The sequence below is a fragment of the Labrus bergylta genome, chromosome 9 (assembly GCF_963930695.1).
Source record: "Labrus bergylta chromosome 9, fLabBer1.1, whole genome shotgun sequence".
NCBI classification, from domain to species: domain Eukaryota; kingdom Metazoa; phylum Chordata; class Actinopteri; order Labriformes; family Labridae; genus Labrus; species Labrus bergylta.
Window position 1 is genome coordinate 30,894,614 of NC_089203.1, and position 25,264 is coordinate 30,919,877.

Here is a 25,264-nt window from a genome sequence, read left to right on the forward strand (position 1 = left end):
TGTGACTTCCAAATCAACTGCTGGTGAACTTCTACATGTCAGACATAAAGAAGATAAAAAAGATCCAAACGATAACACGGGGGCATTAGCTTTAAATTCAAAATAAACAATACCAGACCACGCTGATAGGAATCAGCTCGCCTAGGCCACTTCCTACGCCTGCTGTCCGGTCTACACAGCACCTGACCCCCATGCCAATCCCTGAAGGTGGTGCGCCCACAGGGTGGCAGCTCCATGTTGTTTCTTCGGGTTGAACCCGATTGGGCCCCATGTAGGAAAGCCTGGCCACTAGACGCTTGCCGTCAGGCCCCCCCCAGGTCTGGCTCCAGTGAGGTGGCCCAGTCTCTCACTTCCAAGGTATCTGTGTTCCCCTTCTGTTGCTTCTTGGAGGTTTCTGAATCACTCTTTGTTTGGATCTCACCTGGGACCTATGTGCCTTAGGAGACCCTAACAGGGGGTAATGCCCCCCAACAACACAAATTCCAGGTTCACAGGGACATGCAAACCCCTTCACCACCATAAGGTGGCCATTCATTTGGGGCTCAGCAGGATTGTGGGCCGGACCGTCGTGGTGAAGAGGGAACTACGCTGGAAGATTAAACCTACGATTAACCGGTCGATCTTCGCTCCAACCCTCAGCTGTGGTCATGAACTTCAGGAAGGAGAAACTTTTCATCCAGTCAAAATGTGTTACAGTTTTACACTCTTCCTCCCCCTCTCATTCTCACCCTCCCTCTTCCTCTCTCTGCAACCTCTTCCCTTGTTGTTGTAAAAAAAAAGGTGCTCACTTGTGGTCTTTTCATAGTGCTTACTTCCTGATCGAAGTGATAACAATTAACCATTGAGGTGTTTGGCTAATTAGCTCATGTCGTGTCATTTTGAATGGCAGTGTTCTGAAATTGCAAACATGTGACTTTATGTCAGATTGTTGTGTCTTATGCAGAGAACCGTGTTCAGTGCATTTAAAAAGTCTCATTTTGAATTGCAAAATGTGTGTAAAGCAGAAAATGTGTTTAGACTTCTGGAGACTTGAGAAGAGGTTTTGCTCTCTGTGTGTCAGTTTACATAATTGTGCTATGCACGTCATTTTAGTGTGTTAGCAATTGGAAAAAACTGTAATAACTATATTCCCGTCCCCTGTTTTCTTGAGCTGCTGTAATGCACAAATTTCCCCCACGGGGGATCAATAAAGTTTATCTTTATCTTTATCTTTCTCTGCAAATATTTCTGTGCATGTGAATAATCTGAAGAATTTTCTACAATTCGAACTATTTTAGTATTATGGCAAAGCATACTAAAGATGAGAGTGCTTTTCATTATGCCCAACAGTGTGTAGTTGGTTAGACAAAAATCTGGTAATATGAATGAAGTGTGGTGCCATTTGGTGCAAAAGTTTGATTTTGATAATGCTATATGTAGTTTTGGTTGCAGTGCTTCATTTTGCAGGATATATGAGGTATGTTGCAGTTTGGGTGTGTATTTTGATAAAACCAGCATAGTTTGCAAAATTGTTTTTTCGCAGTGGGAAAAAACTGTAAAGCAACACCTTTATTAAAAATGAAAGAAATAGTCAAGAATATTATAAAAACTCTGCAGTAGAAGAAGAAAAACAAGTCAGTCCTCGTGTCATACAGAGTTTATTAAAAACAAAAAAGCTTTAAAATAAGAAATGCAACATAAATCCTCAAACACATCTTTCCTTTAATACAATCATCTTTGCCTTTGAATCAACACAAAAATAAAAGTTAAAAGTTAACATCTTTAAAACGACACAGAAAAAAAGAGAAACAGTGGACCAGCTTCTCTCCCACACAAGTGTTCCTGCAACCGCTTCAGAGACCACTCCACTACCAAGCAGAGGTAAGCTGCTCCACTGTTTGTCCCCACTACAGTGCACCTTGTGTTACTGAACATTACCCGACACACAGTCAGCACTCCAGCTTCCGTCCAGTTTTAGTGCACGACTGCAAATATTGTTTATCTTGCTAATACTCTACCTTTGGTGATAAAACCAATCTAACAATGATTGAACACAGATGAGTCAAAACATGTAAAACCATACACAAAACATTACAAAGGTTATTCTCTTCTTATGGTCACATTGCTGTAAGATTTTACATTCCCCACAGTCTTATAATATACATATCAAATATTTAATACGTCTTAAATGAGCACATCTTTTTATCCAGTCGGAGGAGTTCTGACCCCGGTGTAGATCGTCTCTTCTGTTGCTGCTTTGACTTTTCTCTTCTCTCTTTTGTCCGTTCTAATCTTAGAAAAAGTCGGTGCAGAATAAACCAATGAGTCCTCAGCGCTCTGAGAAAATAACAAAAAATAGTTTGAAGTCAGTATGCTGTTGATAAAGCTGTGCAGAGTATGTATCATGAATTTAGTTTCAACAGCAACATGAGGGTGAAACTTTTGACCTGCGAGAAAGTTTGCATGAGCGCTATAAACGACCAACGGTATAAACGACCGCATAAACGACCAACGGTTAACGGGTGGACAACTTTCTCGCCGTGAATCAGTCAAAGTCTGCCTAAGTAGTTCTGACAAATAATGTTAGCATGCGTTGCTAACTCATCAGGGGACAGTAAGGTTATTCGTACAACATCAGGTCATTATATGGTAATGTCAGCTACCTGAGAAAAAATAGGATGAGCCTGCAGATATTTCTATAAACTTATAAAAAGGAAAACAATATTCCAACAAATGATTCTCGTTGAATCTTTTCTGAAGTATCTCACCTGCTGGCGTCGTCGATCGGCTGCAGGATGTGTTTGCAGAACTTCAGCAGCTGTGATATCAATTAAAAACAAAGATGTAAACGTTTAATTTACACAAAGATATAAAGTTAATATTTGCTCAATACTTTTTTTATTTATTGGAGATAATGTTCTGTTACCTTTGCTGGAATCACACGATTTAGTCTTGATGATATGAATCAGGAAAGCTATAATAATCAAGCTTATAGCCAAAGCAGCTGATAACAGAGACAGAGCTATTACGACCGTCTGATTGTCGGCTCCTGAAAACATATAAAAACATATTGTGTTAAGATACTGCTGTGCAGTTACCTTTGATGTCAATCTTTGTCCCATTTCCAAACAATATCTCTCCACATGCGGCCACAGCACAGAAATAAGTCGAGGCGTCGGAGGAGTTGACGGTCTTTGAGAAGCTGTAGACACATTTCTGTGGAGAGTGAGCCTCTGGACTCTCCTCACATCCTCCAGGTCTGTTTCCATGAGTGTAAATGACACTGGGATGATTTTCATCTGATCCGGCTCTGAACCAGAACACTCTGTGTTTCCCTGGACATGTGTTGTTTTCAGACTCAGAGAGAACAGAACACTGCAGAGTCATCAGGTCTCCTGGGTGGACTGGATCCTGTGAAATGTCTCCAACGACTGAGGTGATACTGGGCTCTGGTCCTGAATAAATTCAACACAAAGTAAATACGCTGGATTTGTTAAAAATATTCAAAGTAGCTGCAGTTTAGAGAGAAAAAAATCCTAGAAAGTATGCTGTATGTTTTTTCCTTATTTAGGGGACATTTGGTTGATTGCTGTCATAAATGGTGTTAGGTATTATTTTAAAGAAGTTGAAGTGCATTTTATTTACCTTTAATCTGCAGAAATGTTCCTTTTAAAACTGTCATTTTAATCCTCTCTCGTTTCACACAAATGTAAAGTCCAGTGTCACTGAGTTTTACTCCATTAATAATCACCACAAATGTTCCAGGCTCTTTTTTTGCTGTGAATCCAGGAGTTTCTTCAACAAGGTCAGAATCAATGGCATTGGTTCCTCCCAAAACCTCAGGCAAATCACCAGAAACGAGCCGGAACCAGAATAATTGTGTTGAAGATAAAGAAGCATCACGAGGACACGTCAGAGTCACATCATCTCCAACACCAACAGTCTTTGTCTCAAAGTTCTCATCGATGGTGCATCCTGAAGAAAATAAATATATGTCAGTGTTTAACAACAGAGAAAGATCATGTATGCTCTGTGCTAAAAATAAAACATATTAACCCTTAAAAGATCAGAATTAGACGAGAAGATTGGACATAAACTTACGAGCAAGTGTGAGCATCAGTAGAAAAACAAGAACAGACTTCATTTTCTCCTTCGTCCACTTAATACAGCAGTAGAATTAACTCGTATGAGAAGCTGCTTCTCCTTCATAGAACCATATAAAGTAGGAGGGAACAATCACAGGGCAATCTGATTGGCCCTTCATTATGAGGGTATTACTTTACAACCACAGTGGAAATTCAAGCCAAAGCACATGAAACAATAGCAGCAGCAAGCTTCTGTTTCAAGTTTTCATGGTGGGTTTCTGTACCTGCTGCTGAGTGGAAACACAATAACTACAGTTATCATTAGTATTTTCCACTCTGTATAAAAGAAGCATACGTATGAACACTGAAGTCAACCAGTTATTTGTGAAAGCATCAATTTTGAAGTCAAAAGACTTTGGATGAGTATGTCGACACACATTGTCTGGTTGAGCTGCACGTGCCCAGGAAAATCTCAGAATCTATTTGTCTGGTCTGTTCTTGCTGTCCCCCAAAACACTTGAAGACAAATGTTATATCAAGACGCTTTACAGAGAGCAGGTAAAGACGTTACTCATTGTTATGTTACAAAAAATTATTAGGATAGACTACCTCCCATAATACATTTAGAGACTGTAGGTACCACGAGCAGGCCTGATAACTGAAGGCTCTACCTCCCATAGTACATTTAGAGACTGTAGTTACCACGAGCAGACCTGATAACTGAAGGCTCTACCTCCCATAGTATATTTAGAGACTGTAGGTACCACGAGCAGGCCTGATAACTGAAGGCTCTACCTCCCATAGTATATTTAGAGACTGTACCACGAGCAGGCCTGATAACTGAAGGCTCTACCTCCCATAGTACATTTAGAGACTGTACCACGAGCAGGCCTGATAACTGAAGGCTCTACCTCCCATAGTATATTTAGAGACTGTACCACGAGCAGGCCTGATAACTGAAGGCTCTACCTCCCATAGTATATTTAGAGACTGTAGGTACCACGAGCAGGTCTGATAACTGAAGGCTCTACCTCCCATAGTACATTTAGAGACCGTAGGTACCACGAGCAGACCTGATAACTGAAGGCTCTACCTCCCATAGTACATTTAGAGACTGTACCACGAGCAGGCCTGATAACTGAAGGCTCTACCTCCCATGGTACATTTAGAGACTGTACCACGAGCAGGCCTGATAACTGAAGGCTCTACCTCCCATAGTATATTTAGAGACTGTACCACGAGCAGGCCTGATAACTGAAGGCTCTACCTCCCATAGTATATTTAGAGACTGTAGGTACAACGAGCAGGTCTGATAACTGAAGGCTCTACCTCCCATACTACATTTAGAGACTGTAGGTACCACGAGCAGGCCTGATAACTGAAGGCTCTACCTCCCATAGTACATTTAGAGACCGTAGGTACCACGAGCAGGCCTGATAACTGAAGGCTCTACCTCCCATAGTACATTTAGAGACTGTAGGTACCACGAGCAGGCCTGATAACTGAAGGCTCTACCTCCCATAGTACATTTAGAGACTGTAGGTACCACGAGCAGACCTGATAACTGAAGGCTCTACCTCCCATAGTACATTTAGAGACTGTAGGTACCACGAGCAGGCCTGATAACTGAAGGCTCTACCTCCCATTGTACATTTAGAGACTGTACCACGAGCAGGTCTGATAACATACATTTAGAGACTGTAGGTACCACGAGCAGGCCTGATAACATACATTTAGAGACTGTAGGTACCACGAGCAGGCCTGATAACTGAAGGCTCTACCTCCCATAGTACATTTAGAGACTGTACCACGAGCAGGTCTGATAACATACATTTAGAGACTGTAGGTACCACGAGCAGGCCTGATAACATACATTTAGAGACTGTAGGTACCACGAGCAGGCCTGATAACTGAAGGCTCTACCTCCCATAGTACATTTAGAGACCGTAGGTACCACGAGCAGACCTGATAACTGAAGGCTCTACCTCCCATAGTACATTTAGAGACTGTAGGTACCACGAGCAGGCCTGATAACTGAAGGCTCTACCTCCCATAGTACATTTAGAGTCCGTACTTAGACCTGCATTCTGGGAGTGTAATGTCCTTGAAGGGTAATACAGCATTATCAGCTCTTTAAGATAAGATTTTTCCTGATCAGAGCTTTGTAAGAGAGGAAAGGATTTTAAATTATATTCTAGATTTTATTGGGAGCCAGTGCAAAGAAGCCAATACAGGAGAAATGTGATCCCTTTTCCTAGTTCTTGTCACTACAGCTGCAGCATTTTGTACTATTTGAAGAGTCTTCAGAGTGTTACCAAAGTAGCTGTCTAGTGTGCAGCCAGCCTTATTTTATGAAGCCATAAACTCCCACTACATATCTCTTGTTGAGGCCAAACAGAGCAGGTACAAACCAGTGAGAGATTAGCACCTCCCCTCTGGCTGGTGAAAAACACAATAAAAACACTTCACATTGCTGCCTTTTCCTAAACCTGAGTTGGTGTTGTGATACTATTTCTAATAAAAACAGTATTATAGCTCTCTCACTTTAAAGAAGGTAAAATAAAAGTTAAGTTGAACTTCCTGAGATTCAAACAGAGTGCAGCAACAGAAAAAAGCCTCTTTGTATTCACACCTCGATGTGAAGCCTAACCACAACGGCACTCGAGTTTCCATGCATGACTTGGTCTTCAGCTGTGACTGTGAATGTGTGTTCATCTGTTTGTTTGTGTGTGTGGACAAAAAGTTGACCACAGGCAGAACACCTAAAAGTTTTAATGCACAGTGAACTAACCACTAGCATGCAAGAAATATCTCCTAAGCTGTTTCTGCTTCATGCTTTCTCTCTCTCTCACTTTCTCTCTCTCTTTCTCGCTCTCTCTTTCTCTCTCTCCCTTATAGTCATTTAATTGTAATCAGAGTTACATCAAGCTACAGTTGCAGCTCAATAAAACATTATTTTTTATTATTGAGGGGCAAACTGGACTAGGGGTGACGCATGCTTGAGCAAAGTACAGATTGCCTAGTGTGAGTGCGCCTTCAATAAGGTCAGCTCTCAGATGTTTTCTTCTTTCACTTCTGTACTCGCACCTCAAACCTCACAGCATATCCTGTTGAGGCTCAAAGTGTCTTCTGAGTAAAACGCTTCAGTGGTTGGTCAAAGACAAAGACATGGCCGACCACAGCTCGTGTCAGCGTAGCTCTTGCATGTGGCTGTTTTCGAACATGAACATTAGCCACTTGTAAAAAGTGCTGTGAAACTAACACACAAACTAGTTGTATGTGAGAAAACAATACAGCATCTATATGCATAAAAAGTACAGACGCTGATGTTTAGAACAGCAGTTTAGCCATTCCTGATGTTTTTGTTCAACTCTTATCTCGGTGCAAGATGCCAACATGGTGGTGGTGGTGACAGGAGAATGCAGGATGTGATGAGGAGTGGGTTTCTGAGGCTGTCTCTGAACACTGCTGAGCTGGAATGGAGGAGGGTCGCAGCGATCGCACTGAAATGACAGACTGACTGTGAAAGAGAGAGAAGAGGTTTTAAAATCTGACAGCAGCAGGATGATTGGTTGAAAGAGGTTGTGGCAGAGTCGGGTTGGTTGATTACTTACAGAGTAAACGCCCCAAATCAGCTGATCACCAAAGCAGGGAGACGGGGGGAGAGGAAGAGTGGGAGGGGCTACACTGAATGAAGAAAATCAAATGAATGTGAGAGAATATAACCAGTCTTCCTGCTTGAACTTACACTGGGCTCCTTTTAATTGCCAATCACTACTTAGCTGTAATTGGCGGACACATCAGGAATTTAAATTGAAGTTGAAGACAAGTATTTTTTATTTTTGTGGTGAGCAAGACGAGAGCAAAGAGATTATAATAGCCATAGAGCTCAACAGTAACCGAGTTTTTGAATTTCCCTCGGGATCAATAAAGTATCTATCTATCTATCTGTCTATCTATCTGTCTATCTATCTATCTATCTATCTATCTGTCTATCTGTCTATCTGTCTATCTATCTGTCTATCTGTCTATCTGTCTGTCTGTCTGTCTGTCTGTCTGTCTGTCTGTCTATCTGTCTATCTATCTATCTATCTGTCTATCTGTCTATCTATCTATCTATCTATCTATCTGTCTATCTGTCTATCTATCTATCTATCTGTCTGTCTGTCTGTCTGTCTGTCTGTCTGTCTATCTGTCTATCTATCTATCTATCTGTCTATCTGTCTATCTGTCTGTCTATCTATCTGTCTATCTATCTATCTGTCTGTCTGTCTGTCTGTCTGTCTATCTGTCTATCTATCTATCTATCTGTCTATCTGTCTATCTGTCTGTCTATCTATCTGTCTATCTATCTATCTGTCTGTCTGTCTGTCTGTCTGTCTGTCTGTCTGTCTGTCTGTCTGTCTGTCTGTCTGTCTGTCTGTCTGTCTATCTATCTGTCTGTCTGTCTATCTCTCTGTCTGTCTGTCTGTCTATCTATCTATCTGTCTATCTGTCTGTCTATCTGTCTGTCTGTCTGTCTGTCTGTCTGTCTGTCTGTCTGTCTGTCTGTCTGTCTGTCTGTCTGTCTGTCTGTCTGTCTATCTATCTGTCTGTCTGTCTGTCTGTCTATCTATCTATCTATCTGTCTGTCTATCTATCTATCTATCTATCTATCTATGAACTAAACATCCCATAATGCATTGAGAATGATTTATGCTTTACTATGCTTACTAAAGAGCATATGGGTGGGGGTCGGAGCAGGTCGTGCTTGAATGAGGACGACACAGTCCGGTGGTGGAGGCTGGGTATTCACAGGAGACACATGTAGCAAGATGTACAAGATAGATGTTGTCATGGTTTCGGTCAAACATCTTTAAAAGATAGAAATTCCTTAAATCAGATTTTTAAATGGTCAAGTTGTCTGATTGGTGAGTCACAGAGCGACGTCCCTGTATATGAGACAGTTGCAGTGGATAGCTACCTCGATTATAAACGATCCCCGTTCTTTGCTCAGTGATTTTCAGCTCCTTCTCTCTGGACGGAGGATTTTAGTCCCAAGGTGCAGAACCAACCGAAACAAAAGCAGCTTTGTTCCTGCCGCTATCACAGAAGTGAACAAGCTGTAGTTATATTAGCAAAAACACACAAAAAAACATATTTTTATCCTGGATTATTTGTGTTTTTTATGGACCTTATTGGTTTACACTTCTCTCTCTTCTACGCTCTGATTGGTGGAACCTCGCGCCCTCCTATAATTCTTCTGACTTCTGTAGGTTTTGATCTTGTTTTAGTCGGTTTAAATAGTTCTCCTTCTCTCTAATGTGTTGTTCATTGTTACATCTGTTCTGTCATCTGTGTCATGATGGATGTTGATCTCGCTTGCTGCAAACAAATCTACCTACAGGTACAAATAAAGTCACCTGGACCTGATAAGTAGAAGAACTAAAAAAACAAAAAAAAACTGCACAACCCATTTCCACTGCTTACTCATGAGCGCTTTGCCGACTTAAAAAAAAATCTAAATTTAACTGAAAACGGGACGTGATGATTGGTTTTGCACGACGTGAGTTCTTTTTTTGTCTAAGCCAATCACAACGACTTGTATTTTGTTGACCTTGATCATGTTGTGATGAAATCTTCCATTTGGGTCGGAGACTTCAGTTGTGCAAGACCGAGGTGATATACCACAATGATCGGAAGACTGGCTGCTGTGATTCTTCTCAGTACTTTGTGTGAGTATAAACTTTGTCTCCTTTAAGATGAGTATGTTTGTATCGATAGTTTCATAGAAAGAGAGGGGAAAAAGACTTCAGGTGACTTACATCAGTGGTGTCCAAATTTTTTTCCTTGCGGGCCAAAATTGTCGTGTTAGAATCGCTCGCGGGCCACAGGTTTTGTTTTTAAAAATATAATTGAAAAAATAGTTAGGCTTTGTAGATCAGAATCAAAAGGCTCGCTAAAGAAAACCTTTTCCAATCAAATATTTTGATTTCTTCGTTCTACTTTATTTGTTTTTTTCTCAGAATCAAGCCTGTAACGTGGTTCATTTTTTTGGAAAAGCTTTCTGCATTTAGCTCAGGTCATTAAATGTTAAAAAACAGTCCGCTTGTTTGCAAAAACTGTGCATGAGTTTTTTTTCATGGTTTACAAAAAAATTGGGAAAATAGTAAAAGCTGTAGATTTAAAAAAAACAACAACATACATGTTACTGAACATTTTCTATTTTAGGAATATTGTTCAGCCCTTGCTAACATGAAAAAGAAAAATAAGAAAATGTGCCGATCTTAATTGAGGCCTCGGGCCAAAATCTTCTGATTTTTTATTTGAAGTCACGGGCTGCAAAAAATCGGACCTGGAGGATACAATACCGCTGGTCACACCGCGAGTGGATACTCTGGAGACTGCACTGAGAAGAGCAACGGATCGTATTGAAAGCATGGAGAACCAAAGCCGACGGCAGAATGTGAGAATTGTTGGACTTAAGGAAGGCATGGAGGGAAAGGAGTCGGTGGGCTTCTTTGAAAAATGGATCCCAGAAGTTCTGGGCATATTAGGAGAGCGAATCCGGATCGAGAGAGCCCACCGCACCGGTCCTCCGCTGAGGCTTGGCGGCAAAGATGGTCCGAGAGCTGTTTTGGTGAGGCTACACAACTACACCGACAAGCAGAGAATCTTGTATGCGGCAAGGAACAAGGGCAGGATTAAAGTGGAAGGCCAGGACGTATCTTTCTTCCAGGACTTCTCCGCTGAGGTAGTGAAAAGGAGGAAGGAGTCAGCAAGCGCCCGGAGGAGGCTACGTGAGGCTGGTATAAGATACTCATTTGTGTATCCTGCCGTGATTAAAATAACCAACATCAATGGGAAGATGATGTCACTCTCCTGCATGGAAGAAATTAATGACTATATTAAAAAACTGCCAGCTCCATGATGAGCTCGGTAAGGGTACGTACATCATCGCATAGGAGTAGGTTGATAAGGTTATTCTAGCTGTGTTGACATTGACCGACCAGGGTTAGGTCTTACTATTTGGCTTCTACTGACAACTAGTGGACAAGTCTCCCTTAACATCAGTACACAATAATGAGTCAGTCGTGCCATGTTAAGTTTACGCTGTGAATGCAAATCCTTGAGGAAAACGTCTTTTTGTTAGATGTTATCATTATTGATACTTCTTGTTTTATTGTGGTGGCTTTGATTGCAGATTTACTGGCACCATATTACTACAATCCAGATGGGGAGGATAGTTTGGGTTACCTTTCCTCCTTGTCACCACCCCCCCCAGCTATACTTTTGCAATGCTTGAGTATGACAAGTTTAGACTTATGTTTGTTTTTTCTTTTGTTTTTTCCCAGTTCCCTTTTGGAACTGGACTGTTCAGGATTCTTAGCGTTAGGTTCAGTTTTTGCTTGGAACCATCTCTGTTCTCTTTTGAAGCTCGCACACGATTTAAAGTCATAGATTGGTTAGGATCATATGAAGCAGTTATTGTTGGAACACAACATACATATACGTTTACCAGTTATAAATGAGTATCAAGATATGTACATGGAATATCCGGGGCTCTAATAATGTTGTTAAGAGGAAATCTGTCCTGAATTCGCTTATAAAAGAAAAGATTCAGGTAACATTTCTACAGGAAACCCCTGGTGAGCGATAGGCGTGTTGAACCTGATTTTGTTAGACCATTTCGCTGGGCCCCTGATCGTTTCAGCTATCTGGGAATAAAAGACACGCCAAAACTCAATCGACTGTATAGTGAAAACATTTACCCGTTGACTAAGCACTTGAAAGAAAATATGATGAGATGGAGGAATCTGCCCATTTCCTTTCTTGGTAGGATCAATCTCATTAAGATGACTATTCTCCCTAAGATAATTTATCCTGTATCTATGCTTTTTGTAATTTTAAGGACAGAAGATATTAGAGATATTAATAAAGCAATATCAGACTTCATTTGGGGAGGAAGGAAACCCAAAATAAAATTAGAGAAGTTACAATTCACTAAAGAAAAAGGTGGGTGGGGTCTACCTAAAGTAGAAAATTATGTTATGTCAATACATGCCAGGATTATTTCTTCATGGGTGGTTGGAAACACTGGGTTGCCTTGGCTTGAAATAGAGGCCATAATGTGTAAACCTTTTTCCCCTATAAATTTATTAGACAAACGACTGAAGGAATTACCAATTCTAGTTAAGGACAACTTGTTAATAACCAATATCATAAGGATGTGGAGAAGCTTAAAGGCAATGTTTAAGGAAAACTGTTCCTTGAATGCACTTACAACATTGGTGGACAATCCAGATTTATCAGTGGAGGGGGCAGGGCCTAACTATAAACAGTGGCAGGAAGCAGGCTTAAAAGGAGTACATGATCTTTGCAGTAATGGGATCATCAAAACGTTTGACTCTCTGAGAGATCAGTACAATATACCTACCAAGGACTTTTACAAATATCTACAAGTCAGGCACTATGTATTGAAGAAGGCAAATACCCTCAATTTCTTTAGTGGTTCGCATATGCTGGAAAGATTTTTCTTGGATCATACAAAAAATGAACATTTTGTATCAAGGTTTTACTCTGAGCGACAGAATTTGGATGTGGATAAACTTGCTTCCTTAAGAACATCATGGTCGGCGCTGCTGAAGGTGGCTATAGATAAAGATACATGGGAAGAAATTCTGATGTTACCCTCCAAGATTTCAATCTGTAATAGATATAAGGAGATGCAATACAATATCTTGCATAATGTTTATATATCTCCATATGTTTATAATAAGTTCACAGCAGGAGCTTCCCCAATTTGTTCCAAATGCAAAGCTAATACTGGAACTAGAATGCATTGTCTTTGGGAGTGTGAAAAAATTAAATTATTTTGGAAAGCAGTATGTGGAGAAATAGGCACGGTGATAGGACAACAACTGCCTCCTGGCCCACTTCTATGCCTCCTAGGAAATCTACCGAACATTTTGAAGGAACATAAGGACGTAATCCAATTTCTTTTAATGTTGGCTAGGAAGGCTGTAATGACAAAATGGGTTGGGGATGAACCCCCTACTGTTCACTTGTGGAAATCGCTGATATCTGATGTTGTGATGTTAGAAAAGTTAAGATACTATATTAGTGGAAAGACTCATCTCTTTAAAAGGAAATGATAGAAGCTTTGAATCTTCTAAATGTTAAGTGCAACTTATCATAATGATCCCTGAATGATTATCTTGCTATTGTACAACCTCACTGTTAATCACATGTATACTATACTGGTGGATGCTGAATGTGACTACTGGACCAACTATGCAAATATTTTGCTAAAGTGCACTGAGCTGTTATTGTTTTGTATTTGAAAATCAATTAAAAAAAAAAAAAAAAAATCCCCTCAAGGGCCGCAAATGGCCCTCGGGCTGACACACATTTTGAAAGTCTCTGATGTTTCTCTCACTCTTCAGCTCAAACCATAAAGATGCCTCAACCGATCTCTGTGACTGTGGTTAAACCGGGTGACAGTGTGACTCTGGCATGTTTGTTTACCAAAGATGAAGCTGGATTGTTGAACTGGTACAAGATGAAGTTTGGATTCATGGTCCAAACAGTTGCAGCAGGAAGTTTTGACAAAGTTATCCTAGTAGAGCAATTTGACAACTCAAGATTTACCATCACCAAGGAGGGTTATCTGAACTTTCTCATCATCAGAAATGTAAGCAAAGAAGATGAAGCAACGTACTTCTGTCAAGTGGGAACTCCGTACACGTTGAAAATAACGAACGGTACAATAGTAGCGGTGAATGGTAAAGTATGCACATTACAGTTTTTTCTTTGTCTGCATCTGTGCCCCAAATATCATGAGCTAATTCCTGCTTCACTGTGACTCACACAGATCATAAAAACCACCAGAACCTGGTCTATGTGAAACAAAGACCGGAGGCGCAGTCGGTCCAGGCGGGCGGCTCAGTGAAGCTCCAGTGTTCACTTCTCTCCAAGTCCAAAGAAAACAGAGAGCAGTGTCCAGGTGAACACAGTGTGTACTGGTTCAGAGCTGCAGCAGGAGAAGCTCATCCAGCTGTTATTTACACTCAAAGCCACAGAAGTGAAGAAGAAGAGAAGAGAAGCTGTGTCTACAATCTGTCCAAAACCATACACAACTCGTCTGACGCCGGGACGTACTACTGCGCTGTGCTCACATGTGGACAAATCCTGTTTGGTGAAGGAACTACAGTGAAGACAAGTACGTGTTCACACTTCTTTAATATGACTCATTTAAAAAAAAAAAAAAAAAAATTCCAATCACTGCAGTTCTCTCATTTAAATCGATGTGGAGTCACTGCTAAGATTCTCTGAAAAGGAAAATGACAAATCAGGTTCTAACGAAACCCTAATTTGCTCAAACTTATATTTAAAGGAGCAGTATATAGCTCTGACACCTAGTTTTTAAAATAGGTACTGCAGTCTAAATTCTAAACATTATAGAGAGCTAGTTTGAGCACGTTTCTGCTCGTGGAGCTTATTAGAAACATGCAGAGGCTTTTTAGGTCGGGTACAATCACTTCTATCTGAACCACTTCTCTTGCCCGCTTCCATCGCTGCAACACCTGTTGACCTGATAACTGCTCTCATATCTGACAAACCGAGGGGTGTCCAAAACGGCTGTATAGGGGTGTCTTAAAAGCGCCTACCTTCTCTGGTCCAAACAAATCCAGAGCATTCAGGAGCAGAATCTAAAGTTAGAAGGAGGACATACTGGCTGCTGCATTGTTGTCAGAGAAGCCAACACTTCAACATAGCATGTTTCCTTAATGATCAGATAGTAAGGTCACTTTATCATCTCAGTCTCTACACAGCTCACTGATTGGACCTTAAAGAGAAAGGGTCATTTGTGTAATAAGGATTTATTAATTAAAGCATGAACTTTCTCTTTCCTCCATAAATGTGGGAGCATCTGTGATTAAATTGTACCCTTCTCAACATCATCTCATATAGCTTGTAAAGAAAACAGAAGGATTAAATGTCTGCTATCATGTTTTTCCAGAAATTCCTGAACAAGAGTGGGACCCTGTAGTCATTGTCCTTGCGACTCTGGGCCCTCGCACACCTGTGCATGTCAGGGTGTGTAGCTCATTACACCTATATCAAAAGTTTTACTTTCCCACTGGGATGATGTGTATGAATCTTTGTGCGTTCACGACCATATTAAACACCTAAAATAACTACTTCCTGTTTGATCGAACAACAACAGCTTTTGACGCATGTCTTTGAGCTTGGAGAGGTAGTATGGCCAAGGTCTTAGGATGGTCCACACCAATTTTGAGGGGAATACAGCCTGGTTCAAAAAACAAATAGGTCTGATTAGCTCATGTCTCGATCGGCACACACTTTGGGGGGGGGGGGGTTTGATGACTTATCAGTTTTGGATCGACCATTACCGTGTCATGTTCTAAATTGTTCAGAAGTTGTTTTATTGAACGTATGGCGGCACTAATCTTTTTTATCTTTATCTTTAGGATGGTTACCCAGAGGCACTGCTGGATTTCTCCCATTAATGGAAGTCAAATAGAAGAAGAAGAAACACTACGAAGACAACAGCAGCACGTTTGCAGCACCATGACAATGTCTCCGAGCGACTCAGAGAAATCTGTGAAGCCAAAGGAGCATCGTCCAACTTCGTGTTTGATAACGCTGAAATAATAGATAAAAGGTTTTATGTTCATGATTCACTGACTGCATTTTAAAACATTCCTTACATTGAAATTAAAAATGTGTTGGATGTGTCAGATCTTAGGCCGGCAGTAGCTTAGTCTGTAGGGACTTGGGTTGGGAATCTGAGGGTCGCCGGCTCAAGTCCCGGCACGGACCAAGTCCGGGTAGCTGGAGAGGTGCCAGTCCACTTCCTTAGCACTGCCGAGATGCCCTTGAGCAAGGCACCTAACCCCCCCCCACCAGCTCAGGAGCGCCCACTGTGGGCAGCCCCCTCACTCTGAGACCTCTCCATTAGTGCATGTCCATAGGATCCTGTTGGTGCATGTGTGTGTATTTCAGCCTATGTTTGTGTAGCATGTTTACTAGACAGAGTGTAAAAAACAAATTTCCCCTCACTGGATCAATAAAGTATAAATTATTATTAGAGAAAATTTAAAATGTCTGTGGCGCTGCAGCTAACAAATATTTGTTTGCAATATTTTTTGCAATTTGCCATAATCGTGCAACACAACGAATGAGTAATCAAATCACTTTTATCGATCGGTTGTTGCAGCGCTAGTCTTGTCTGCTTTGTACAAACTGAACATTCATGACTTAACCTTGTGTGAGCATCATACTTCATGTTTCATTAAACCTGTTTGTATCATTAAACTGTCTCTGCATGCACCTCTGTCTCATGAGCATCATTATAAGATTTAAGTTCATTAGGGTTTGATGAAACTTGATGTTGATACAAACTTTGAATTTGAATTTCCCTCTGGATCAATAAAGTATCTATCTATCTATCTAACTGTCTGACCTGTCAGTGCAAGAGTTTAGAAACTACCACATGTGGACATGTCTAACTTTAGGACCTTATGATCTGACTTCATCGCTCTGTGGTTAGCGGTTTCCTTTTTTTAGAAGCTGTTGATGAGAGAGGCAGAGTGCTACGCTGACATCTTTGGAAACCTTGATCACCTTTTGACTTAGTCTGACATCTGTGTGGGAGACTTCAGTTGTGCAACAAGGGTGCTGTAGCACAATGGTCGGAAGATTTGCTGCTTTGATTCTTCTCAGTGCTTTGTGTAAGTATAATGTGTAAGACTTTCTGAAACAAATGAGAACATGAAACATTTGAGATCAATGATCTAACCCTGACACGCTTTCTGCTGCTGTCTCATAACATCTGATGTGATTTTTCTCTCCTGTCTTCAGCTCAAACTGTGGACATGCAGCACCACATCTCTATGACTGTGGTTGAACCTGGTGAGGATTTTAACCTGACATGTTCAATCACCGGTCTGAAAGCCGGATTGTTTTCCGGGGGTTTAAGCTCAAGTTGGTGGTCATGGTCCAAACGTTTGCGGCAGGAAGTTTTGAAAATGTAAAACTTGGAGAACAATTAAAAAAAAAAAAAGGTCGTCATGATTACGGTCAACGCGGAGGTCGTTTTAATCGGGGGGGTTTTCATGGGGGAGTAGCAGAAATATCTCCCATGATTCCTAACCACTTGGCGGCCCTTTTTCCTTTCCTCCAGGTCTTGCAACATGTCTGTCTCCCTCCTCCAGGGATTTGGTTCAGTATCCCATCCTTCATCTGAGGCTTCCTCAGCTGACCCGGGGGCTGCAGTACGTACCTGCCTATCCTGAATTCCGGGTACCGTAACAATTAGTTTTGTCTGTTCGGCCAACCTGCTGCTTCTATGCAGTGTTTTCTTCTCCTCCTGCAGGGCCTTGCATTTGTCCTGCAAGGTCTTAAGTTTATCCTGCATTCATTTGAAGTCGTCCCGCAGGATCTGTTTTTCTTCTCGTACCTGGGCTAGCGGTGCCTGGTGTTCCTCATTCTGCAAACACGATTTGCGCTGATGGAGGAGAAGAAGTTGGCCTTGAACATCTGAAATTAAGCGCTGTGGTTCCCCAGTTAGATTGGTTATATGCTCAAACACCTCCTTTATTTAATCCCCAGTTTAAAATAAAATGTTGGAGAAAAGACGGAAATCGGACGACATAAGATGAGATGAGATGAGATGAGATTCAACTTTATTGTCATTACACATATACAAGTATAGAGTAACGAAATGAGGTTTGGCATCTCACCAGAAGTGCAAATAAGCAGAAAGTGCAAGAGTCTGTGCTATGTACAGTAATTGCAAAATTTACAGATGTAGACAAAAAAAGTGAATTATTAGGTAAATCTGGATGGCTGGATTAATGGGATGCAATAAATATAAATAAATGCTATAAATAAGTAATGCTACAAAATAAGTGTATTCTTAGGATTATAATATACAGATTAAGATGCAGTGAGCATGCTATACTAATAATATACAGATTAAGATGCAGTGAGCATGTTATACAAGTTTACAGATAATTTAAAGAATATGAACATACTATAATACAATAATACAGATGGATGAGAGATGTGTGTGTGTGACCAGGAGGAGTGGTGGGGAGATGATGGGTGTGAGGTGACATGCAGGGGAAAGGGGGGTCAGCAGGGTGCGGAGAGAGAGAGAGAGAGAGAGAGAGAGACAGAGTTCAGAGTTTGGGGGGTAGAGTTCAGTAGAGAAACAGCTCTGGGGAAAAAGCTGTTCCTCAGTCTGCTGGTTCTGGTCCGGAGGCTTCTGATAAATGACAATATTGAAATTCTTTAGAATGCAGAAGCTGTGAATGTTTAATCATGGTGTTTCCTGCTGTCATTTTAAACATATTAACATGTGTGGGGAATAATGCGATCTCTCAAAGGTGTTAAATTCAGACACCGTCACAATCATCCCCAGTTTTTGCCAGGCTTGTTCGCAATGCGTGTACTAACGAGATAAGGTGTAAAAACAGTGTGTGTGTGTGTGTGTGTGTGTGTCTGTGTGTGTGTGTGTGTGTGTGTGTGTGTGTGTGTGTGTGTGTGTGTGTGTGTGTGTGTGTGTGTGTGTGTGTGTGTGTGGAGGTCTATTAAAAAGCAGGTCTCTTTCAGTGTTTAATGTATAGATGTATTTAAAATAGTTTGAAACCTTCGTGGTCAAGTTATGGTGACGGCAGCGAGGAAGAAGTGGCACACACAAGCTGTTCACATCTTTGTTTTGTGATTGGCTTCCTGTCTCGTGGTCTCTGTTTCTAGATAAAGAAAGCGACACGTCTTTTATTCTTTCATTACAACCGCACTGCCATTTCTTGTTTCATGGGTTTCATCGCAGAGCATCTAAGCTCGGCTGCCTTTAACCACACACGATGAATACAAAGATAACAAAACCTGTGGGGAAGAAATAAATCATAGACGTTTTAAATACTCCTTTAAACCCACATAATACTTTGTTTCATTTATCACAGGGTTTCCAAATATCACCAATCAATCTTTATTTGTAATGCGACCCATCTAACCGAGACCAAGACATACCCGAGACCAGACCAAGACATTTAGGGATCAAGACTGACACAAGACCAACACCAAACATATCACTAAAACAAAGTGATGGAATATTCGATCAGGACTCTGCATATTTTGTTTTGTTTTGAAATTGACCAGACGCTCTTGTCTGACTTCCTGTCCTGGTCATTCGATTCTGTCCAGCTTGGAGACGGACCACGGCGCTCGCTGTGGAAACATGAGCTTTGACTACAGCGGTGCAGCACTGCTGGATTGTGGTGCACGGACTATGTGGAAGTTGGCAGTAAATGTTATATACAGCTTTATACATTCTTGCAAATATATGCTATAAGTAGGGGGGGTTAGGGGGGCAATAAAACTTCCTCTTTGGGCCCCACTTTGGCCAGGGGCGGCCCTGCTCGTAGCCGTGCTTACTGCTATCACAAAATGCATTCTTTACTTTCATATAGTCGCTCATGTACAGCACCTGCTTCAAGCCAAACATTTAAACAAACAAAAGAAAAAGAAAAAACCATCATTAACCTTCGGCTTTCAGGATAACATCAGCGATCACACACTGAGCTACATAAAGGCTAACGACCCGTCTAAAAAGCTAATCGAACCCCGGCGCCTTGACAGCGTAGATTCTCTCTCTGTCTTGTTTCACGTCCCTTCTTCCACCATTGCCAGTTTTCACCACGGTAAAGAGGACAGTCGAATAAATCCAGGTGTCTTCATCGTCTCTCTGCGGAAACATTTCATGAATTATGAAGGATTTACAAATATGAATCTCATTTGCTCTTTTTTTTAAAAAGGTTCATCTCACCTTTAACTTCCTGTTTGTAACATTTTCCTGCAGAGCAGCAGCAGCAGCTACAACATGATAGAAAACAAAGGATTTAAAATAAAGGTCAGGATGCAATGAGTTAATAATCACAGATAGGTTCTAACACTAAAGATAGAACTGCGCTACAGTGACCTAACTCCTCGATGATTACCTGCATCGTTGCAGTTATCACATCTGTGTTTCTTGATGCCGTAGATGAGGAGGGCCATGACGGTCACACTGATGACCAGGACAGCAGACAGCAGACACAGAATGATGGTGTCTTTCATTAACTCAAAGGACCACAAACTGCTGCCTGAAACATTCAAGGAAACACACAATGACAATTAGTCAAAGTTAGAGAAACTATAAATTCAATGAAAGAGGATTTTTTTTTAGCTCACATTTGATCTGTGTGGGTTGACAGAGATTAGCCTACAAACTTTTGCTATTAGGTGAAATGTCTCTCAAACTCACTCGCAAAACATTTCTACCTGACGGGGATGGTAGTCTTACGGACATAGACATGAGGGTTTAGGTTTTCAACAGTCTCAAGGGCCTTCCAGATGAGATGCAGTGTGGAGTAGGAGGAGGGAGCGCACACAAGCCAAAAGCAACAGCGTACGTTACGAGGTAAACAAACAATAGTTTGGAAAATATCTACTCTTTGGACGCACATTATGTTTTTATGTGTACATTCTTAAATAAAAAGTTCTGACCTTTCTCCTGCTGAGGAGGAGGAGACAAGCAGCGAAAAGAAGAGGGCGTGGCTTCATGAAATCATCAGGGCACAACAGGATGCTTCACGAATATGACACACATTTCTACAATTCTACTACAATTCTACAATTCACTTAGCAGACGCTTTTATCCAAAGCGACGTACATCAGAGAGTAAGAACAACACAAGCAAGGATCTAGAAAAAAGGGAACAATGTGAGTAAGAGCAAACGATCAGCTTTGAGTCTGATTGGACACACAGGTGCTGACAGGAAGTGACCAGAGGCAAAGCACAACATTGAGGGCAGTTCTTGAGAGCTCTAATCAGTATAGAAACCAACTTATAAGTCGTCGTTATCAAACAAAAACCATCGTCATTACCATCATCATCATCAATAATATGGAGACCATCATCATTAAGTTAGTAGGTATTCATGAAAGAGCTGGGTCTTTAGCTTTTTCTTAAAGGTGCAGAGGGACTCTGCAGATCACATGGAGTTTGGAAGTTCGTTCCACCACCGGGGGGCGACAGAGGAGAAGAGTCTAGTCAGCATTTCTGCTGCTGTTTTAAAACATCGCTGATCTGAATGTTTGAACTCTGAGTGACGTCACCAGTCTGTTCCTGCAGGGGGCGCTGGAGTCCCATCAATGGCGGTCTCCATGCTGGAAATGCTGTCTCAGTCTAACTTTCAGTCAACCTAACGACAGGCTGAGAGCTGGAGCTGAGGCGGGTTTTAAACCTCCTGACAAACCGTTACACCGCGCCCACCTGTCAATCAGGTCAGCTACACGCCTTATTGTGAATAACTCTTATCCTTCATCAAATCAAAACTGATGAGTCATCAAAACATTCACCCCCCGTACAGTGTGTGTCCATCCAGACATGAGCTAATCACACCTATTTGTTTTTTTGAACCAGGCTGTAAACATGTTCATCTCTGCTGTAAAAACAGGCTTTTTAGAATGGGTGTGTATGTGACTTCCTGTGCTTCTGCAGCCAGCCTCTAGTGGACACTCTGTCAATTTTGCAGAATAAGATGATTCAAACCTTAAAAGCATTTGAGTCGGCTATAAGAGTAGAATAGTTGACTAACAGAATAATAATATTTTTACCCTCACCTTCCAGTTTGGTTCTGTTGTCAGATAAAACCTCTCCACATGTAGCCATGGCGCAGTAAAACGTGCCATCGTCTGCGGAGCGGGCGTTCTTAGAGAAGTGGTAGATACAGGTCTTTGGAGTCGGATGCTCTTCAGATTTATTGTCACATTTATCACCTCTGTTTCCATCAGTGTACATGATGTTAGCACGTGATTCATCTGATCGCACTCCAATCAGGTGCACGCTGTGCTCACTTGGACAGGTCGTTTTCTGGGAGTCGGAGAGGACTGAACATCGCAGAGTTATCGAGTCTACTGCACGGACAGAGTGAGAAACTGTCGGCCACTGAGCCACAGTGATGGCTGTTATCCTCTCAGCGTTTCCTACAAACACAGAAGATTGTAAAGTGTCAAAGATTGTCCAGATCGTTAAGTTTGAGAAGCAGAGTTGGAACATAAAAATGACAAAAGGAGGTCATAACAATGTTGAAATTGTAAGCGGACAAAGTGTCCTGCTTCTAAAATCAGATCCAATCCAAGTGATTTTATGAAGTACATTTAGAATTAACAACAGGTGACAGAAGAGCTGCACACTCAAACGTAATCAAAACGTGTAAAACGCAGATGTAAAATCAGCAGGACATGAAAAGTTTAAAGGGTTAATAGAAAATAAGAAGGGATAAAAGCAAACGCTCGAGCAGATCAGGGGGAGCCAGACCGTTTAAGATTCATGAGTCAGTATTCAAATCTTAAAATCAGCCGGTGAAGTTAAACTGAAAATGAGTTGGGGGGCCGGTAGCCTAGTGGCACCCCATGTACGAAGGCTATAGTCCTCCAAGCATGCTGCCTGGGTTCAAATGTCATTCCCCACTCTCTCTCTCTCTCTCTCTCTCTCTCTCTCTCTGTCTCTCTCTCTCTCTCTCTGTCTCTCTCTCTGTCTCTCTCTCTCTCTCTCTCTCTCTCTCTCTCTCTCTGCCTCTCTTTCTCTCTCTCTCTCTCTGTCTCTCTCTCTCTCTCTCTCTCTCTCTCTGTCTCTCTCTCTCTCTGCCTCTCTCTCTCTCTCTCTCTCTCTCTGTCTCTCTCTCTCTCTGCCTCTCTCTCTCTCTCTCTCTCTCTCTCCACCAATTCTGACTCCATCCACTGTGTTGTCTCCAAAATAAATTGATAATAAAAAGTCTAAAATAAACCTTACTAAGAAAAAAAAGAACAATACATTGAGTATCAAAGAAACAGACATGCTTTACCTTTTATAGACAAATACGTCCCACTCCAATGATCCTTGTTCCAGGTAGAGATGGCACAGTGGTACACCGCCTCGTCCTCCGGCACCGTCTTCAGAATGGTCAGAGAGCACATGGTCGCAGTGAAGTTCACCTCAAATCGGGACGAAGGAAACGATTTTTCAAAATTGGAATTTGCAGCCCCTTTCATCAGAGAAGTGATCAGCACAAGCGTGTCACCGACGCTCTGCTTGTACCACTTCACTCGAGTGTTGCTGTACTCAAAATCAGGCAACGGACACGTCAAAGTGCCGGGTTCCCCGAGTCCAAACGATGTCACTGAGATCAGAGCATCTGGATGAAAAGACAAAGAGAAGCGATCGTTACAACAGGACTTCAGGTACATGTCATACACACGCTCAAGAGAAAGGTGGCAACAATTTTATACCTTTAAGAAATGATTCATATATGTTTTTACACTCACATCCTGGATGAAGAAGAAGAAGAAGAAGAAGAAGGAGAGGTAGAATCGCTGAAAAGCTCATCGTGATGTTTTCGTTGATTTCGATTGCTGAAGAGTGATGAGAGGATTTAAGGGGATGCTGGGCGTCTTAAGGTTCACTTCCTGTCTCGCTGTTCTGCAGAAATCTCACCGCAGAGGTTTTTGTGGTCAGTTGGAATAGAAGAGGGTCTTTTTTCTCTTGTTTGCATCCTCAGTAATCTGATTTTTTACACTAAAGTATCTCAATAAAATAATTTGTACGTTGAGTACTTACATCACCTGTAATATTTCCAACAGTCATCAAAGGAAGAGAAATCTTTTAATTTTAGAGCTGTAATAGGACGTGTGTTGCCATCACCGCTGCCATGACAGACATGACATGTTAACCGTTGCCGTGGAAACAGACCGCTGCATAATGAAGCGTGAGCTGCTACTGAAAGCTGTCGTACTGTCGCTGTTGGAGCTGCTGTGATAAAAACCTCATGTAGATTATACTCGGATACATCAGCTCGTCTGTAACCATGTTCTCTTCATCAGGTCGGTTTCACCTGGTCGTCATGACTACGGTCAACTCAGAGGTTGTTTTCATTGGAACAAATAGTTGTTCACCTGCAACTGTAGTGGAGACACAACTTGTAAAGTGATGGACCAGGCAGTGTTAAACCACGGTGTGTTGAAAGGAAGACGCTGCTCTTTAACCACTTCCACTAAGGAAATGGCCGTACGTATAAAGTAGGATGCACACACGAGAAACACACCTCTGTGTTTAGCAGCAATTTCCGAGAAATGAGGAGAAAACCAAAACTCGTGCTCGCATGGTCTATTGTTACCGTGGTTACCGGAAATGCCAAATGGAGGATTTTTGCAGAGGAGTTTGTAGTTCTTAAGAGGTTGTTGACACATTTCTGTGGAGAGGAGCTCAAAGAGTCTCCCGACATCCATCAGAACTGTTCTGACGAGCGTAAGGGTGGCTTCACACTCGGGCCCCCGACCCGGATCCGAGAACACTTGACCCCGACATCTGGTTAATTTGATCAGCGTGAACACAAACATACCGAACTCCGGTACTGTGCCCGAGTCCAGTTGAAGAGGTGGTCTCGGTCACGATTCATGTGTACTCGCGTACGGTCTGCAGGGAGCTGAGAACATGATGTGGATTCCCTTGTTGTTGATATGTTTGATGATGAAGAAATTCGCTGTTGACACTGACTTGCTTACATAATGATCATTTTATTGACAAACAAGTGACAGCATCGCCAGGCTCGCCATGGTTCGACCTGGGAGAGACACAGCCAAAAGTGATCTCCCCCGAACACACAGAAACTCTGGTACTTATGGACACACCCCACAGGAGAACAACATGGGGACATCTGTTTGTTTTCAGGACAACCCCTCTTCCTACAACTGTGGGGGTTTCTGTCTTAGATATATGTATGTCATAAACTCAAAGGACAACACAGGTCACAGATACAATCTCTTGTCCAGATGTCCCTGGGCAACTCTCTGGACACAGGGACCCCATTGTACACATTCCACTGAGAGGGCTCCTGTCTTAGATTTAGGATTTCCGGGTAACTCAAAGAACATTAGCGGTCTCAAATATAATTACCGTATTTTCCGCACTATAAGGCGCACCGGATTATAAGGCGCACCTTCAATGAATGGCCTATTTTAGAACTGTTTTCATATATAGGGCGCACCGGATTATAAGGCGCATAGAATAGAACGTGTTTACAACTGAACAAGGCTGGGAGATATTGTGAATATATAAATATAAATACGTATAAAACGTAACGTATAAAACTACAAAAACAAAAGTACAT

At 41.7% G+C, this 25,264-nt stretch overlaps 2 protein-coding genes and 1 long non-coding RNA gene across 3 annotated transcripts; 1 reads left to right on the forward strand and 2 right to left on the reverse strand.

The window, feature by feature from the left end:
- Nucleotides 1-1,618: 1,618 nt before the first annotated feature.
- On the reverse strand, nt 1,619-3,030 carry LOC110005949 (uncharacterized). Its single transcript, XR_010666910.1, has 3 exons — nt 2,906-3,030; nt 2,748-2,797; nt 1,619-2,316 (listed from the first exon to the last, which is right to left on the reverse strand). It is a non-coding gene; the product is annotated as an uncharacterized lncRNA (long non-coding RNA).
- Nucleotides 3,031-9,684: 6,654 nt separating this feature from the next.
- On the forward strand, nt 9,685-17,381 carry LOC109976572 (uncharacterized). Its single transcript, XM_065959071.1, has 6 exons — nt 9,685-9,778; nt 13,490-13,828; nt 13,918-14,265; nt 15,067-15,147; nt 16,932-16,982; nt 17,254-17,381. Exons 1-6 carry the CDS (start codon nt 9,736-9,738, stop codon nt 17,379-17,381), a joined length of 990 nt encoding a protein of 329 aa, XP_065815143.1. The 5' UTR covers nt 9,685-9,735.
- A 357-nt stretch (nt 17,382-17,738) lies between these two features.
- LOC110004943 (uncharacterized) lies at nt 17,739-23,810 on the reverse strand. Its single transcript, XM_029275275.2, has 6 exons — nt 23,424-23,810; nt 22,964-23,293; nt 21,741-22,103; nt 20,075-20,218; nt 19,903-19,949; nt 17,739-19,821 (listed from the first exon to the last, which is right to left on the reverse strand). The coding sequence occupies exons 1-6, from the start codon at nt 23,482-23,484 to the stop codon at nt 19,690-19,692; spliced, it is 1,077 nt and encodes a 358-aa protein (XP_029131108.2). The 5' UTR covers nt 23,485-23,810; the 3' UTR covers nt 17,739-19,689.
- Nucleotides 23,811-25,264: the final 1,454 nt, after the last annotated feature.